The sequence below is a fragment of the Phyllostomus hastatus genome, unplaced genomic scaffold, assembly GCF_019186645.2.
Source record: "Phyllostomus hastatus isolate PE091 unplaced genomic scaffold, TTU_PhHast_1.1 phas_scaffold_28, whole genome shotgun sequence".
Taxonomy (NCBI): domain Eukaryota; kingdom Metazoa; phylum Chordata; class Mammalia; order Chiroptera; family Phyllostomidae; genus Phyllostomus; species Phyllostomus hastatus.
Genome location: NW_025334022.1, coordinates 11,691,512 through 11,710,898, shown reverse-complemented (window position 1 = coordinate 11,710,898; position 19,387 = coordinate 11,691,512). Strand labels below are relative to the sequence as shown.

At 38.2% G+C, this 19,387-nt stretch overlaps 1 protein-coding gene across 3 annotated transcripts in view; it reads left to right on the top strand.

The window, feature by feature from the left end:
- Positions 1 to 601: 601 nt before the first annotated feature.
- The window catches only part of ZMAT1 (zinc finger matrin-type 1), a 62,259-nt gene continuing 43,473 nt past the window's right edge, over positions 602 to 19,387 (top strand). For all 3 annotated transcript variants that reach the window (XM_045817569.1, XM_045817570.1, XM_045817568.1), the window contains exon 1: positions 602 to 958. In XM_045817569.1, the coding sequence (XP_045673525.1) occupies positions 658 to 958 (301 nt within the window). In that variant the 5' untranslated portion in view covers positions 602 to 657. The remainder of the gene's footprint in view (positions 959 to 19,387) is intronic.

Sequence of the window (19,387 nt, the reverse complement as noted above, 5' to 3'; positions counted from 1 at the left end):
TAATCTATGAAAAAAAGAACATGGAAATAATAAATATAAATGAAGATATTGGTTTCTCTGGGAGGGAGGTTGAGGAAAAGGTGGTGAGCAGATTTTATTATCAGCATTATTCTAGTTCTTTGGTTGGGTACTGAATTCACAGGTTTTTAATTTAGATGAGCAGTTTGATAGTCAAGCAACTGTTTATGGGGACATGATGAAAATATGTCATGAGTCATGACCAAGAATGATGTTTATTTCTGTACTTTGTACTAAAAGCTATAAGAAAGACAGGAGAGATATTTTAGAGATACTTTGGAAGTGGAATCAATTGGTTTTTCCTGACATTTTTTCCCCTTTGAACTGGCTTTAGATGAGTTCTTCCAAAGGAAGAGCCTCACTCTGTGAGGCCCACGTGCTTTTACGTCTCGCACTTTTTGCCCTTTGCCCTTGGCCATCTTTACTTCCCCTCAGAAGGGAGACTGGTGATGCCAAATTGCGGGGGTAAGGCGAGACAGTCCTCGGGTCTAAAGCGTTCTTATTGGCGGAGAGGAGCGAGAACGGGACTGGAGCTGATGCAGGAGCTAGAGGGGTGAAGGGGGCGGTGCTAAATGGGAGGCGGTGCTATGGGATTTAACTGGAGAGAGGCGCAAGTGCAATTGTCCGCGCCTCGCTGCGATGGCGGCGGCGCTGAACACGCTCACACCGCTGGCGGCAGACTCTTCCCCTCAGGCAGCTACCGTCTCTGTCGCCCCCTCCTCCTCCTCCTACACCGCCTGCGCGGCGGCGGCGGCGGCGGCGGCGGCGGCGGCGGTAGCGGCAGTGATTGAGCCTGCCTCCTCCGCCACCTCCACCCCTGCCAGCTCGCCAGCCTGTGGCTGTGGCGACGGCGGCAGCGGCTCTGGCGGCTCCACTATGGCGGCGGCGGGGAGGGGGGGCAGTAGTTTTAAAGTAGACACTCGCCCTTGCCTCAGAGAAGGTGAGTTCCTGTCCCGGGTTATGGGGGCGACCCCAGGTCCTTCGCTGCCTCTCTTCTGCCGGTCAGAGATCGGAATGGGCGCGGTTCGCCACCGCCCCACCCCCCACCTGCTGTGGCGCAGTAAAGGCCAATCTCGCCCCGCCCCGCCCCGCAGTAGTAGCCAGAGTGTGCAAGATGGACTGAAGCAGAGAGTCTTCCCTACTTCTACCCTCCCCCGAAAAAGAAGGGGGCTCCCAGGAAAAGGAATCGCAGGTATTCTCAAGGCAGGAGTTTGATGGAGAAAAAGAAAAAAACAAAAAAACAATCTCTCTCCCAGCCAAAGCACCTTAGTATGCTCTAGGAAGCTGAGGTGTGATTTGATAAAGATAGAAGACAAGGTAGAAGTGCTGTGGAACTAGAGAGGGTCAAGGAAAGGGAAGAGATACTGGCGAGGAAAGGAGACAGAGATTGAAAGAGAAAAGGCCAAAGAAATCAGAGGGAGAAACCCCCCTTTGGTGAAATTCAGCATCCTGCAGTGTAGAAACTTGCAGAAGAATATTTAAGAAGAGATGAAGTTAGGAATTTGGGGGCGTTAAAGTGTATACTTGAGCTTTCAAGTAAGATCCGTTGGATTTTAAAATCGTAGGGTCTGGTGGAGGAGGGAGTTAGTATTGAGGAAAGAAGAGAGGAAGAGACTGGCGGAAGCACCGATTTGAACAACCACTTTGGAGAGTTTTCTTTGGCTCTTTGAGGGAAAAACCTTGTACAGCAGGGTTTTGGGGTCCATCTTTAAGGTGGTTTTGGTTTTAATAAGTGCTGTTGTATCTACAACACATATTACTCCTAACAGAAAAATATATTTCTTGACTTTCAGTCTAAGTGGTATTTAGTTCACACAAAGTACTATATACTTGTAAATAGCCTACTAATAGCAAACTAAAATTTGTCATTGTATTTTAAAGCATCTTTGGAAATACTTCTTAAATGGTTGAAACCAATTCCACTGGAGATCTCAAAAGCATTTTGCCATCGTCAATTTCGTATTAATTTACAATATTTGCTGTGTTACCTTATGTTGCTAACTTGTCTCCAAAGTGAAAGGCCATGGATTCCAAGATAAAGTAGAATAATATAAGTTCCTTTTTCTTAGTAGGACACCTCATTAAAATGGCCCCATAAAATGATTTTTCTCTACACATTCTTAAATGATATATCCTTGGGTGCTCTTCCATATCCTTTCACACCTTTCACTTTGGAGGAAAGGCAAAGCAGTAAAAAAAATGCCTTTTGATATTTGTCATGGGCACATTACATAAATGCTACTTACTAATATAGAAATTAGAAATACAGTGTAATATGATGATTTTTAAAATTAATTACTGAAGGCAACCTTTGAAATCCTCTGTTTAATGTCTTCAGTCAGCCTGGATTTGTACAGTTGTTCTGGGATGAAAATATGAAATCTGTTTTTTTTTTTTTTGGTTAGTATACCAAATTTTCTGTCTATAACCAGCAAGGAATTGAGAACAGTGTTCTAGGTGGTCAAGATCACAATTCAGTTTGGCTGCCATGGCCTTTTCGTAGTAAGGTTTAAGACTAGTATTTCATGGGGAAAATGGCTTTTTGCCTGGCTTGGTTGCAGTATCTTTTAATATATGTAAGTATTAACAGCTTTAAGAGATAAAAATTCACAAACTTGCATTAATACCCTGCCTATACTATTGCAGGCTGGTAAAATGAGGAGAGCCCTAGTGTATGAGCCTGGTGCAGTGAACTTAGGTTCTGTTGTTAAATTTTGTAAACAGATCCCAAGCTTCCTTTGGGATTTGGGTTTTGACATGTGTGAAATAGAGATTTTGGACTAGCCAGATTCCGAGGTTGATTTCAGATCTGAACCTATGAACCATGATTTTGCAGTTCTGCATTAATATTCTTTCAATGACATTTCCATGGCTGTGCACTAGAACAGTGATTTATAATCCATAAGACAACTTGCCCAAATATTTATCATGTAATATTCAGTGAGTAATAAAATCTGTGTTGTTAGTGTTGAAACAACGTACTAGAACATGAAAAACCAGATATAATTGCTACATAAAACTAACATTTCATTTTTGGTAAGTATCTTTCATTAACTGTTCAGACCAAACAAAACTCTTACCTTTTCACTTAACAAATGAGATATTTGATATAGTACACTGCCTAAAGCACTATTCGGTCTCAAAATATTTTTGTTCAGATGTTTGTAAAGGCCATAAATGGGTGCTGTGTGTGGTAGTGGATAAAAGACAAGAGAGAAAAATGTTGCTTGGTGGTGTGCCAATATCTTTTCTTTGTTTAAGTCCTAGTTAGGAAATTCTCTAAAAGGTGGCAGAGAATTGTCAGAGATTCCAATTATTACAAGTCTAATGTAAATAGGACCATTAAAAGTGGCTTGCTATGCATTGGGTGATTCATTTTCAAGGATAGCTAACATTCCTGAGGATCTTATCTGTCTTAGGTTGGTAATGAGCAAATGTCAGTAGAGATTAGAAATTGAAAAGCAGGGAAGATTAGAAGCTTTCACAAGTTACAAATTGGAAATCCAGCAACTAGCCTTAAAACAAAAACAACAATCAAAAGAAGTGCCCCATGACCAGACATATGAAAAGACACCCAGGATTCATGGTAAAGGAAGTATTGAGATTTTGTAGGGCACTTCTTATTTCATTCAATGAAGTTTTAAAAAAATATTCAATGGCTCAGAAATGAATCCCCCCCCCCCTATTGAAGTCCCTGGTGTAATCATAGCAAAAATCAAAACAAAAATATACAAAACACCTCTTGTTTACCTCTTTAAGAAAAATACATTATTAAATGGTTTCTGGTTTAGATTGGAGGGCATTCTGGCTTTTATTTAATTAATAATCCATTTGCCTAGCAATCACCTAACAAGGCTTTCCTTTGTCTCTATATTATTCAGTCAAATTTCAGGTTTACCATAAGAAATTCAGTTAATAACCTTCCCTTTATTTATTCAGGAATCATTTATTGAACACCAGTGTGTGTGTGCCACACACTGTGCTGAGAGCTGAGGATATACTTATGAATTAGACACAGTTATATTAAAGAGCTCAAAGTAGTGCTTGATAGTAAAATTATAAAATGAATAAATAACATCATTGGGGAGGTGCAGTTTTAAATATAACTATTCAGACTCCTAAATTATCAGGACTGTTCCATTTTTTATTATAAGTCTTTACTCTTCCCATGGTGGTTTATATTCTATAAGCACACTGAAAAACATATTATATTGTAAATCTAATGTTGGTATCTAAAAAGAATAGCAAGTTGTTAGAAGTAATTTTTAATTCTCTGCATTTGGCAGTGTAGAGAATGTCTGGAGAAAGGTTAATAACCATTTGTTACTTTCTGATCCTCTGCCTTTATTAGGTGTCAGTATGTGAAAATATTGACTAAGCATGCCCCTTACTGTATCCATCACCTATCTGTTAGGGTCTGCTACCTGAAACCAGTTTAGCAGATTCATTCACATTTATTAACCTGTTGGAATGAAGGGCATAGTAGCTTTCTCATGCAAAGGAGCTGCAATGGGATCAAGTGAATTAATGGATTTAAACAGGATTTGAACTCAGTTTTTTTAAAAAATGTATTTTATTGATTATGCTATTACAGTTGTCCCATTTCCCCCCTTTATTCCACTCCACCCTGTGCACCCCCTCCCACCCACATTCCCCCCCTTTAGTTCATGTCCATGGGTCATACATATAAGTTCTTTGGCTTCTCCATTTCCTATACTATTTTTAACCTCCCCCATCTATCTTCTACCTACCATTTATTCTACTTATTCCCTGTACCTTTTCCCCCACTCCCCACCCACTCCCCTGCTGATAACCCTCCTTGTGATCTCCATTTCTGTGATTCTGTTCCTGTTCTAGTTGTTTGCTTCATTTCTGTTTTTGTTTTTGTTTTAGGTTCAGTTGCTAATAACTGAGTGTGTTGTCATTTTACTGTTGATATTTTTCTCTTCTTTTTCTTAGATTCCCTTTAACATTTTATGAAATAAGGGCTTGGTGATGATGAACTCTTTTAACTTGACCTTATCTGGAAAGCACTTTATCTGCCCTTCCATTCTAATTGATAGCTTTGCTGGATAAAGTAATCTTAGATATAGGTCCTTGCCTTTCGTGACTTTGAATACTTCTTTCCAGCCCCTTCTTTCCTGTAAAGTTTCTTTTGAGAAATCAGCTGACAGTCTTATGGGCACTCCTTTGTAGGTAACTGTCTCCTTTTCTTTTGCTGCCTTTAAGATTCTCTCCTTATCTGTAATCTTGGGTAACTTAATGATGATGTGCCTTGGTGTGTTCCTCTTTGGGTCCAATTTCTTTGGGACTCTCTGAGCTTCCTGGACTTCCTGGAAGTCTATTTCCTTTGCCAGATTGGGAACTTCTTCATTATTTGTTCAAATATGTTTTTAATTTATTGCTCTTCCTCTTCTCCTTCTGGTACCCCTATAATTTGGATGTTGGAACATTTAAAGATGTCCAGGAGATTCCTAAGCCTCTCCTCTTTTTTTTTTTTTTTGAATTCTTGTTTCTTCCTTCTGTTCTGGTTGAATGTTTCTTTCTTCTTTCTGGTTCACACTATTGATTTGAGTCCTGGTTTCCTTCCTGTCACTATTGGTTCCCTGTACATTTGCCTTCATTTCACTTAGCATAGCCTTCATTTTTTCATGTAATTTGCGACCATATTTAACCAATTCTGTGAACATCCTGATTACCAGTGTTTTGAACTGTACATTGGATAGGTTGGCCATCTCTTCATTGCTTAGTTGTATTTTTTTCTAAAGCTTTGATCTGTTCTTTCATTTGGGCCATTTTTTTTCTCTGGGAGTGCCTGTTATGTAGTAAGGGATGGAGCCTTAGGAGTTCACCAGGGCGGGGCAACAGACATTGCTGTGTTGTGACACTATGTGGGGGAGGGGCCCAAGAGGGAACAATGGCGCTTGCTCTGTTCTCTGCTGGTTTTCAGTCACTTTCCCCATTACCCACAATCAGATTGGGACCTTCTGGTGCTGATTCCTGGGTGGGTGGCCTTCTGTACATTCTAGGACCCTATGGGTCTCTCCAACGAACTCTCCTGTGAGGCCATGTCTCCCACTGGTGCATCAACCCCCACAGGTGTTTGCAATCAGAGGTTTGAGGCTTTATTTCCCCATGCTGGAAATCTGGGTTGCTTGGTCTGTCTCGCTCCCCAGTTGTTCCTCCTGATTTATCTGCATGAGAATGTGGGACCACCCAGTCTGCAATCCACCACCTCGCAGGGTCTGCCAGCGGCAGCTGTTGTCTTGCTGCAAGTCCTCTCCGCCAGGTTACCTGTCTCTGTCCCTCCCACTGGTCTGGATGAATGTTTCTTCTTTAACTCCTTGGTTGTCGGACTTCCACACGGTTCAATTTTCTGTCAGTTCTGGTTGTTTTTTGTTTTTAAATTTGTTGTTGTCCTTCTTTTGGTTGTACAAGGAGTCACAGTGTGTCCACCTACACCTCCATCTTGTCCGGAACTGAACTCAGTTTTTAACTTCATACGGAAGTCTGCTCAGCTAGCAAGCCACAGAGTGATTATGCTTATAAAGTTCAAAGACTTAGTAAACATTAAACATATAACCAGTACTCCCAATTAATTTTGATAATTTCGTTGTATTTTGTAACTCTTAATATGCCATGGGAAAACCTTTATAACTTTTTATTGTAATATTCTGCCTCAAAATAGCCAAACTCATAAGTCAGATACTAATTTTATAACTTGAGAAAGTAAGGTTACTAGATAGCATTATAGCTATGAGGATTCATAATGGGCAGCTAAAGGTGCAGGGATGGGGTGGACAAAGTATCTGATGCTCACTCAAGAAGAGCAGGAGAGCATTTCCCTTTCAGGAAACAGGAAAGCCTAGAAGAGATGGCATTTATGAAGGACTTGGAAGCATGGGAATGGTTCTGATGGACAGAGATTAGAAATGGCTGTAGGAATGAGCATTGGTCCTGAGACAGGAAATGTAAGACTCTTTACAGAATTATCTGCGAATGGTTTTGCTGGAGCTTAGTTTATGAGTTAAGGTAGGAGACAAGACCTTTAGGGGAAAAAGAAAGTTAAAACTTCTTGGCAAGGATAGCTCAGGCAGGTCCCCAGTCTCCTATAACTTAGTGTTGAACTCTGCTGATTTTTTCCTAAGACTGTGATGGTATAAAAAGATTGCAAAGATTAAGTCAGCTACTTACAAAAATCCTTTTTCTTCTAAAATGTTTCAGGGAGGTTATCTCTATAAAGGTGTAATCAAGGAGACTATGTAGCACATATGCTCTGTGCAGAATTAATGTGATTATTTCTTATATTTCTTAATGTCTAATTTTAAATCTGTGACTAAGAATGGGATTTATGATTATAGTATTGCAGCCAACCCTTCTGAGTTTTGCTCCACTTTCATCACTATAGTAAAATAGGATATGCAGAGTTCTTTACAATGTTAGATTTTTTTGTTTGTTTGTTTCAAGATGAGTTGGGCTACAAAATTCCTACTTCAGCAAAGCTTAAAACAAGTAATAGCTATTTTTGCTGTAAACATCTGATGAGTTGTCTTAAGGAAGAAATTTGGGTTTTGTACAACTAAATCTAATTGTCATTTAACAAATGCAAGTAATATTCAACTTATTAAATATAGACAATTATATATAGAGTCACCTAATTTGAATACGCTTAAACTTCTTAGCAGGGTAACTGAAAGAACATTTAATTGGTGTGAGCAGAGAAAGTTGTCTGACCTAGAACTGAGGAGATATGATAATCTTCTGGTTCCTTCCTCAGAGATCTTGTATAGCTTTTAATTGTATTCATAGAGAATGAACTAAATTGTAGGGACACAGTTTCATTGTTTTTTTCTGACTCAAACCATATGTTATTCTTTTGTCACAAAAATATATCTAATATTAAATTGGTGTTGTTTACCAGTATTAATTAAAAGAAAGTTTTGATTACAATAATTTAGATTTTACACTCAATTGCATTTTTTCAATACAGAATTTAAAGGCATTGATATTTTACTCTAGCATAATAATATAACTATTTGGAGTAGGCACAATCTAACAGGGGTCCCTAAAAAGTGAGCTTCTTACAAGTGAATCCTGTTTGCTTTTTATATCATGAAAGGTTGGCATTCTGGTACAAGCTGAATTACATATTTTTTATATCAACATAGGGGATTTTAGTAATGCTCAAGTGCATAGAATGTGAATTAATTACTACCCACATTTGTATTTCACTTACTTAAAGACCTTCCTCTGCTAAGACTAATGTGTCCCCCAGACTAATGGAATTTTTTTTGTGGTTCAAATCCACCTGAATGCAGAATTATATCTTTTACATTTTAGCTTCCCCAGTCTTTTATTTCCTATAAGCTCTCTGGGCCTTTGCTTTCTCATTTTGAAATGAGGATATTGGGCTTAGTCATCCTAAAAATAGAGATATTTTTGCCTTACAAGACACATGTGGCAATGTCTAGAGACATTTTTGGTTGTCACACCTGAGGAATGCTATCAACTTCTAGTTAGTAGAGGTTGAGTGTTCTGCTAAATATTCTAGAATGTACAGAACAGCCTTTCACAAAAATGAATTATTTGGCCCAGAGTGACAGTAATACCAACATTGAGACACCCTGGACTAGATGATCTCTAAAGGTATTCTGATCTGAAATAAAGCAATTATATACAACATTAACTAAAAAATGCAAAGCTTCTAGATTAGCAAACAGGCATATGTTATCAAGTGCCTACATTTGTTAATCATTTTTAAAAATTTTATTTCATTTAATATTCGTTATACCTGGGGACAGACATTGTAATTCTGTACTGTTTAGGTGAAAAAACTGGCTCAAAATTGTTAAATAATTTTCTCATAGTTATATAATTATGGATAGAGATAGGATATGAATCTGACCAACTCAAAGGCTTATTTTTTTCCTGCTGCTTAGTGCTATAGGTCATAATTTTCCCCCATTTCAAATTATTATGGAAGTTTTATTTTCTCAAGTCATGTGAACATTCATTGTAGGAAGGAAATAAAGAGATTAAACACTTCCATTAATAAAAAATTGGTTGATTCATTTTCTTAACTGAAGGCTAAAGCCACATGTACATATAATCAAATTGTAGGAGCATTGATTACATAAACTTTCTTATCATATCCCGTTTACAATTTGTCACAAATCACTCTCATTTACAATAACCCTTATAACTGGTATTCAAGAGAGGATTGCTGTGTCATGGTAGCAAAACAATGGTTTTTAACTTGTTCATGCAGTTTCCTCTGCGTGATGGATTGATATGGGGCAACTGTCCTTCATGTCATGGCTCTAGAAGAAAAAGGTGCTTTTGTCTCTTTCCCAATATATATAGGTATTGGGAAAGAGACTGTGTGTGTGTGTGTGTGTGTGTGTGTGTGTGTGTATTTAAGATTTATTTATATTTTTATTTTAGAGAGAGGAAGGGAGGGAGAAAGAGAGAGAGAGAAACGTGTGGTTACCTCTTGCGTAACCCCGCACTGGGGACCTGGCTGGCAACCCAAGCATGTGCCTTATTGGGAATCCAAACAGTGACCCTTTAGTTCACACACTGGCACTCAATCCACTGAGCCATACCAGCCAGGGTCCCAATATATTTTTAACTGTGGTAGAAAATACATAACAAAAATTGCCATTTTAAGAATTTTTTAAATGTTTTTATTGTTGTTCAAGTACAGTTGTATCCATTTTCCCCCAACCACATCCCCACCTCAGCCATCCCTACTTCCTACCCGAAATCCTACCCATCTTTGGTTTGGTCCATGTGTCCTTCATACATGTTCTTGAAACTTTTCTTCTTTTCCCCCTGTTACCCCCTCCCACCTCCCTTCTGTTTACTGTCAGTTTGTTCTTTTTTCAAAATTACTTTATTGTTATTGAATTATAGTTGACTGTATTTATCTCCCACCACTCCCCCATCACCACAGCCATCCCCACCTCACTCTCTTGCTTCCACCCCCCCTTGGTTTTGTCCATGTGTCCTTTATAGTAGTTCCTGAAAACCCTTCCCTCTTCCCCACATTGTCCACTCCCATCTCCCATCTGGTTACTGTCAGATTGTTCTTCATTTCACTGTCTCTGGTTATATTTTACTTGCTTGTTCGTTTTGTTGATTAGGTTTCACTTACAGATTAGATCATATGGTATTTGTCTTTCACCGCTTGGCTTATTTCACTTAGCATAATGCTCTCCAGATTCATCCATGCTGTCACAAAGGGTAGGAGCTCCTTTTTTCTGTTGCATAGTATTCCATTGTGTAAATGTACCACACTTTTTGATCCATTCATTTACTGGTGGGCACTTAAATTGCTTCCAACATTTCGTTATTGTAAATTGTGCTGCTATGAACATTGGGGTGCATAGGTTCTATTGAATTGACGTTTCAGGAACCTTAGAGTATAATCCTAGGGTAATACAGTTTGATATCAGGTTTTGTGATCTCTCCTACTTTGTTCTTATTTTTCAAAATTGCTAAGGCTATTCAGGGTCATTTATGGTTCCATATGAAATTTTCAAATGTTTGTTCTCTTTCTGTGATATATGTTATTGGTACTTTAATAGGTATTGCTTTGAATCTGTAAATTGCTTTGGGTAGTATGGACATTTTGATGATGTTAATTCTTCCAATCCACGAGCATGGTACATGCTTCCATGCATTTGTATCTTCCTTAATTTCTTTCTTCAGTGTTGTGTAGTTTTCTGAGAACAGGTCTTTTACCTCCTTGGTTAGGTTTATTCCTAGATGCTTTATTTTTCTTGTTACTATATCAAATGGGATTTTTTCGTGATTTCTCTTTCTGATATTTCATTGTTGGTGTACAAAAATGCCTTTGATTTCTGGATATTGACTTTGTGTCCTGCTGTTTTGCCAAATTCATTTTTAGGTCAGGGAGTTTTCTGGTGGAGTCTATAGGATTTTCTATGTACACTATCATGTCATCTGCAGTGACAGTTTTGCTTTTTCCTTTCCAATTTGGATGCCTTTTATTTCCTTTTCCTGTCTGATTGCTGTGGCTAGGATTTTCAATTCTAGGTTGACTAGAAGGGGTGAAAGCAGACATCCTTGTCTTGTTACTGATCTTAATGGAAAAGCTTTTAGTTTTTGCACATTGAGTATGATGTTGGCTGTAGGACTCTCATATATGGCCTTTATTATGTTGAGGAATTCTCCCTCTATTCCCACTTTGCTGAGTGTTTTTCTCATAAATGGGTGCTGTACCTTATAAAGTGCTTTTTCCACATCTATTGATATGATCATGTGATTTTTGTCTTTCATTTTGTTTATGTGATGTATTACATTTAGTGATTTGCGAATATTGAAGCATCCTTGTATCCCTGGGATGGATCCCATTTGATCATGGTGTATTATCTTTTTAATATATTCTTGGACACAATTTGCCAATATTTTGTTGAGGATTTTGTCATTTGTGTTCACCAGCGATATTGGCCTGAAGGTTTCTTTCTTCATTGTGTCTTTATCTGGTTTTGGAAATAAGAAGATGCTGGCTTCATAAAAAGAGTTTGGGAATCTTCCATCTGCTTTGATTTTTTGGAACAGTCTGTGAAGGACAGGGGTTAGGTCTTCCTTAAATGCTTTGTAAAATTCTCCTGTGAAACTGTCTGGTCTAGGACTTTTGTATGCCGGAAGGTTTTTGATTACTGCTTCAATTTTACCAGCTATTATTGGTCTGTTCAGGCTTTCTGTTTCTTCTTCATTCAGTTTTGTGAAGATGTCGTTTTCTAGAAATGTGTCCATTTCACCTAAGTTTTCAAATTTCTTGGCATACAGTTCTTCATAGTAATTTCTTACAGTGATTTGTATTTCTGTAGTATCAGTTGTAATCTCTCCTCTTTCATTTTTTATTGTGTTTTGGGGGGCCCTCTCTCTTTTTTTCTTGATTATTCTCTATCAAGCCTTGTTGATTTTTTTTATCTTTTCAAAGAAACATCTCCTGGATTTAGTGATCCTTTGAATTATGCTTTTAGTCTCTATGTCATTTAATTCTGCTCTTATCCTGATTATTTGCCTGCTTCCACTTGCTCTGGGCTATCTTTGTTTTTGTTCCTCCACTTCTTATAGTTGTAGGGTTAGGTTGTTTGTTTGAAATGTTTCTGTCTTTTTTAGATAAGCTTGTATCTCTATAAAATTCCCTCTCAGGACTGCCTTCCATGTGTCCCATAAGTTTTGGATTGTCTTGTGTCCATTTTCACTTGTTTCCAGAAACTTTTTGATTTCTTCCTTGATCTCATTCTTAACCCATTCATTGTTTATTAGCATGCTATTCAATGTCCATGAATTTGAGTGTTTTTGAGTGTTTTCCTTGATGTTGGTTTCTAGTTCCAGTCCCTTGTGTTCAGGGAAAGTGCTTTATATGAATTCAGTTTTCTTAAATTTGTTGAGGGTGGCTTTGTGTCCTATCATGTGATCTGTCTTTAAAAATGTTCCATGTGCACTTGAAAAGAATGCACATTTTGCTTCTATGTGATGAAAGGTTCGAGATATATATATATATATCAGCTAAGTCCATTTGATCTAGGACATTGTTTAATGCCGCAATATCTTTGTTGATACTTTGTTTGGAAGATCTGTCCTTTCTTGACAGTGAGGTATTAAAATCCCCTACTATTATTGTGTTGCTGTCAATATCTTTCTTGAAGTCTTCCAATATTTTCCCTATGTATTTGGGTACTATGTCGGGTGCATACATGTTTATAATGTTTATGTCTTCTTGATTGATTCTTCCCTTGAGTATTATGAAGTATCCCTTCAGGTACCTTTTTATGGCCCTTGTTATGAAGTCTATTTAGTCTGATATGAGTGTTGCTACCCTGTTTTTTTTCCTTTCTGCTGGTAGAAACATATTTTTTCAACCCTTCACTTTCAGTCTGTGTAAGTCTTTCATTCTGAGGTGCGTCTCTTGTAGGCAGCATGTCTGTGGATCATGTTTTCTCATCCATTCAGCTACTCTGTGTCTTTTTTTTTGGAGCATTTAGTTCATTAACATTTAAAGTTATTATTGATAGGTATTTATTAATTTTTATCCCTTTGTAACTGTGTTCCTCTCTCTCTCACTCTTTTTCTTCATCTTCTTATAGTAGTCCCTTTAGCATATTTTGTAGCCCTGGTTTGGGAGATGTATTCTTTCAGCCTTCTTTTGTCTGGGAAACTCTTATTTTGCCTTCCATTTTAATTGAGAGCCTCATTGGGTACAGTTATGTTGATCACAGGCCTTTGTTTTTCATTACTTGGAATATTCCTTCCCTTTCTCTCCTTGATTCAAGTGTTTCTGTTGAGAAGTCAGCTGCTAGCCTTATTGGAACCCCTTTGTATGTTACTCCTTGTTTCTGCCTTACTGAGTTTAAGATGCTCTCTTTGTCTATAAAACTTGGCCTTTTAATTATGATATGTCTAGGAGTAGACATCTTTGGGTTCATCTTGATTGGGACTCTCTGTGCTTCTTTATCTTGGGAGGTTTTTTTTCCCTATCCGGGTTTGGAAAGTTTTCTGTCATTTTTTCAAACAAGGCTTCTATCCCTAGTTCCTTTTTTTCTCCTTCTGTTATTCCTATAATTTGATTGTTGTTGTTTCATGTTATCTTGGAGTTCCATTAAGCTGTCTTCATATTTTTAAGTCTTTTTTCGTATAGCTGCTCTGCCTAGGTGTTTCTTTCCACCTTCTCTTCCAGCTCTCTAATTTGGTCCTCTGCTTCCTCCAGTCTGCTTGTAATTCCTTCTAGTGTGTTTTTTTTATTTCAGCAATTACATTTTTCACTTATTCCTGTTTTTTTATGGTTTCTATTTCCTTTTTCATGCTATTGTAGTTCTTAGTCAGTTCCCTGTAGTTGTCTGTGAGTTCCTTGAGCACCCTTATAACCATTATTTTGAATTCTTTCTGATAATTTGCTTACCTCCATTTCATTTAGCTTTTTAGTGGGGAGTCTTCCATTCCTTTTGATTGTAGCTTCTGTTTTTGACTGCCCATTTTAGCTGTCTCTTTTTTGTTCATTTCTGTGTTTCCTGATGTTCCACTTTGCCAGCTGTCTTTGTAGGGTGAACTTCTATGGTAGAAATTCTATGGGATTCAGTGGTGTGGTCTCTTTGATCTCTTTGTCTGGATGCTCTCAGGTTGCCATTTCTTCTGTTTGTGTGGGCTCTCTTGTTGTACTTGGGTTTTTCACTGTTGGTGGGTTCTTTTCTCCAAAGATGTATTGATATTCACAGCTCCCACATAATCTTGTATGTGATCAGTGGCAGGGGGAAGGCAAAATGGATTAAGACAGTGGGAGAGTATTCTATGGGATTTAAAGTACCAACAAGTAGAGAGGAGATAGTAGATCCTGGATAAGTATAGCATTAACCATGATATTTCATCCAACTAGCCACTTTTTTACGAAAGGTGAAAAAGAGATAAGACTCTTATTAGAGGGAGAAGGCTTGTGAGTTGAATCCAGAAAACAGAGCACTTGTGTGAGGTTAGATGGTGAGAGATAGTGAGAGGAAAGAATAGAAAGTAGGTGTAGTGTGTGAGAGAACAGAGTTAACCACCCCTGTAATAAAGCTCAGGGAGATAGTGAAATGGGCTAAGGTCAGGGAGGGGTGTTGTGTAGTATTTACAATTATATGGAACATTTGTTTACAACACTACTGGAACAACAATAATATGACAGGAACTATATGATCTGAATAACGGGAATAGAAATTATACAACCAAAATGTTATTATGTTATTGGAACATGAGTGAAGTGAAAGAAGGGAAAATAAAATACAATATGAAAGAGAGAATAAGGAAAACCAGTCAAACAATGCACTTAAACAAGCAAAACAAAGAAAACTAAACAGAAAGAAGATAAGCAAAAAATTACTAATAAAATAAAAGAAGTAAAAATAATGAAAAAATAATAATACAAATAAACAATATAATGCAAATTTTATAGGATAGCAAAGTGAAATTTGTCTCAGTTTCTCAGTTGTTGGGGTTAGCCTTGCACTCCCTCTTTGGTTCTGTTACTGGATCTTTCATAGCTCCAGGTCTCATTGTCTCACTTGGGGGAAAAAAAGGAAACAAGGATAAAAAAGGCCTCCTGCTGACTTTAAACCTACCAAGGGAATTCTGCTGGTCTTCCTGGATGTAGCAGGCAGAGGGGGGCTGTGCTTCGCTTTTCTCCCTTCCTATAGTTTTGCAAGGATGGGGTCAGGTCTGGGCCACAATATTCACAGTTGCCCAGTCTCCAGCCCAGGTGTTTCATGTGCTCCTGGGCCCTGGTGCCTTTAATCCACCAGTTGTGCCACCAGTGAAGTACATGAATTAGGGGTGACTCACACACCTCCTTCTCCCTCTTTGCTGGCCTGGGTGCTGGGTACTCTCAGAGTTTCTTCATGGCAGTTTACCTCCCCCACTAAAATGTCTCTCTGGGGACTGCTAAGACCTGGAGCCCTGTTGCTCCCCTCTGAAAGTTCCTTGTGGTGTGCCTCCTTCATCTTCGTGAGCCAGCCAGAGTGCAAACCAGCTGCAGGGCCCAATCCAGCCAAGGCACAGTCCAGCTGCTTCATGAGAGTTCCTAAATATCGGCTGAGAGCCTTTAAGCCCACCATTCTTAACAAGCACCTGGCTTTTCACACAGCCCAACTTTCTAACCAGACTGGAGACTATCCAGGTCAGGGTCCCACATGGCCCAACTCTTCTCCCTTCTCCAGGTATCACCTGGCTCTCCAATTTCTCTGGTAATGACCAAGCAGGTGTCCACAGTCCCAGTGGGTGAGCACTGCCTCTGTGCGTCTCCCACTTCATCTTTATTCCCCCCAGCAACTTCAAGCATCCAGGTCTTTCCTGGCCACACTGTTGTCTCTGCTTTGGTAGGGGAGGGAGCTGCTGACCTGGCTCTTCTCCAGGAATCCTATGGCAGGTGCCCTGCTGGGGGCCACAGCAGCCTTGGTCCCCACACAGTTCCCAGGGACCTTACCATCCTAGTACAATCTCCTTACCGTCTGTTTTTCAGTGTCCTCTACAGTTTTGGCTTCCAAACTTCATATAAGCTGGGATACTGTTGGCTGTTCACTCTGTTCCTCTGAAGATCAGATAGATGTTCCAACTGGGTGCAGAGGGAAGTGGGATCCACTCCCACCTATCTTACCACCATCTTCTCTCCCTTTTTTGGTATTTTTAAGTGTACAATTAAGTACATTCAATTCAGTATTAAGTACATTCACATTATGCAACAACCATCACCACTGTCCATCTCCAGAAGTGTTTCATCATCCAAACCTGAAACTCTACCTGTAGGTCAGTTTTGTTATATGATCATATTCCTCCTCTCTAAAGAACTGTCTGATGTGTCTGATTTCTGGAGAACAGATATTTAAATGTTATACTTAAATTTGTTAATATTTGACAACCTTATAAAGTAAAGGTTATTGTGAGCACAGATCACAGCATTTCAAAGCAACTTTACCCTCTTATACTTTGAATGTAAATAAGTACTATGTATTAAATATTGGTTTTATTTTATCTTTCTTAGGTACTATGAGTTTAAGCCCTCATTCCATTATCAGACTTAGGATTTTTTCCCATTTTTGAGCTGAGTTTTTGACAGTATTTTCTTGTTCCCTACTGCTTTTGTTTTATGTTAAAACACAAAGTAATGGTATCAGCATCAGAAACTCCCAGTTCATATTTGAGAGCTCACTATTGTGTTATTAAGATCTCACTACAAGGCTGCACTAAACAGAGCTTTGAATCTGAGTATAAAATCTTGCTCCCATCCATATCTTTTTCCAAGTTCATGACAGCATACAAAATTCAAATATGTCAGGGAATGAAGGACACTTGAGAAGTGCTCTATGCTAGGAATAGTAAAACACTGTTCCTGAGATTAACCAGCAGTTAATTAGCCTTTCCATGTTCACAGTTTATTTGTTGCAGATGAGAGATGAAGACACTTGACAGCATTCAGTATTTTGTCATTGAATATTCTTTTTTATATTTCTTTTTTAACTTAATTTATGTTTCATTACAGTTGACATGCAATATTATTTTATTTTTTCAATATTATTTTATATTAGTTTCAGGTGTACAGCACAGTAGTTAGACATTTACATAATTTATGAAGGGATCCCCCAATAAGTTTAGTACCAACCTTGCACCATAAATAGTTATTACAATATAATTGACTATAGTTCCTATGCGGTACTTTACATCCCCATGACTATTCTAATGTGTAATCTATTTAGATGTTTTAACACTATCTCTCCTAACTTCTAACTAAATTAGATCAAAAGATGCAGAACCATCTGCTAGGAATTCAGATTTCATTGCCAAGGAAGAAAACTGAAGCATTTACACTTAAATTATAACCAAAATAATACTCCTGTTTTCCTTTTTGGCACTATAAGGACTCAAACATTGTGCTTGATAAGAGAAATGCTGTATGTGTTTTTGCAAAGAAATACTTTGGAGAGAACAAACTTTAGGGTTAGGACATAGACACTGAAACTAGACAATGGAAAAGTAGGTGGAAAATATTGGGATCTTTCTAATTTTAGGCCCATAAAGTCTATATGAACTGTATAGCTGCTTAAAACTTCAAATCATCTTTTGTGTTTCCTGACAGAATTATTATTTGTAAGCAGCTAAGATATTTGCATCCTTCTGTAAGGACCCACCAAAATTTTGCTTCTGTGTATATGTATTCTTATCTAAAATACAACATTTTTCCATTGATGATGATCAACCTATATATAATCAATAAAAAAACTTAAGAAATGGAAATCTGAAGGGTTGTGATATGTTCTTAGTCATACATCTAATTAATAGCAGGGTAAAGACTGTAATGTAGTCTCATTGTAGTGCTTTTTACAACTCAGTGCTTTCAGAATTAAGAATCTGTATAAGCCCGTGTTTAATAAACAATAAAAATATATACATTTGTTTCATATTCTAACCAGATAAAAAACATGGAGAACGTATAATAAAAAAAAAGGAAAGAGGAAGATACAAATCCCCAAGTTTCTTTAGCTATTCCTTGGTCCCCATGCCTACCAGAGTGAGCTCCTAAGCTTCGTTTTTTTGCCAGAACTCGTAACTTTAGTTTTTGGCAGGTAGTGAGTACTCAGAAAACATTAGTTCCTGCCCCAACCATCTTCCTTAAAAACAACATCATTTACTCACATGACTCATAATTTATCATCTACTCCCTGAGGTTGACCTGCCCTCTAGGCCTTCCCTCTGATACAGGATGAAAAACATCTATACTATCACCAGTTTCCTCTCCCACTTTCAGAATTGGCTATAGGCTATTTATTTTGGGGAGTCCAAACAACATGTCTCAAGTAGTGATGGGGGTAGAGTAGGGTCTTCTTTAGCACCTGTTGCGATGCAGATGTGGTTTTTACACATGCCAAAGCTAGAGAAGAAATTTTTCATACAAAACCTTTTCCTTCTTTCTTTTTAAAAATATTTTATTAATTTCTTAGAAATAGGGGAAGGGAAGGAGATAAGAAGGGAGAGACACATTGATGTGAGAGAGAAACATGGACTGGTTGTCTCTCACATGCCTCCAACTGGGGACCTGGCCCTCAACCCATTCATGTGCCCTGATCAGAGTGAAATTGGTGACCTTTTGGTTTGGAGGCCAGTGCTCAACCCATTGACCCATACCAGCCAGGGCAATTTTGCCTTCTTAAAAGAACCAGCTCTCAGGGGAATCTTGGGCAAAGAGATGTGAATCCTGGCTCTTACACTTAACTAGCTGTGTTACTTTGGGCAAATTGCTTGACCTCTCCAAGCCTCATGTATCACCATTAGAAAGTGTACATCATCACAATCATGTCAAATTTATGGTGAATGCAGCTTGAGAATGACAGTGTGGAGTGACCTCTGAAAAACAGTACCCCACAACATATTGTTCTCAGTAAAAAGCCACCTTCCACAAGCCTCCTGTTGACATACTTGGATTTAATAGATCTTGAACCCTGGCTCATATGGCTCAATGTATTGAGCACCAGCCTGTGGACAGAAAAATCACCAGTTTGATTCCCAGTTAGGGCACAGGCCTGGGTTGCAGGCCAGGACCCCAGCTGGGAGTGTGCAAGAAAGCAACTGATTTATGTTTCTCTCCCTCAGCTTTTCCCTCCTTTCCCCTCTCCCTAAAATAAATAAATAAATAAAATCTTTAAAAAATAAAATTAAAATACCATATATTGCTATGTGTAATGTGTACTTTTTTTGCTCAAATATTTGAGGAAAAAATAAGATGTGCATTTTACATGGGTAGTACCTGAAATACATTGTATATGTTCTTGTGTTTCATAATTATTTGTTACATAAAATTTATTGTGTTATGATT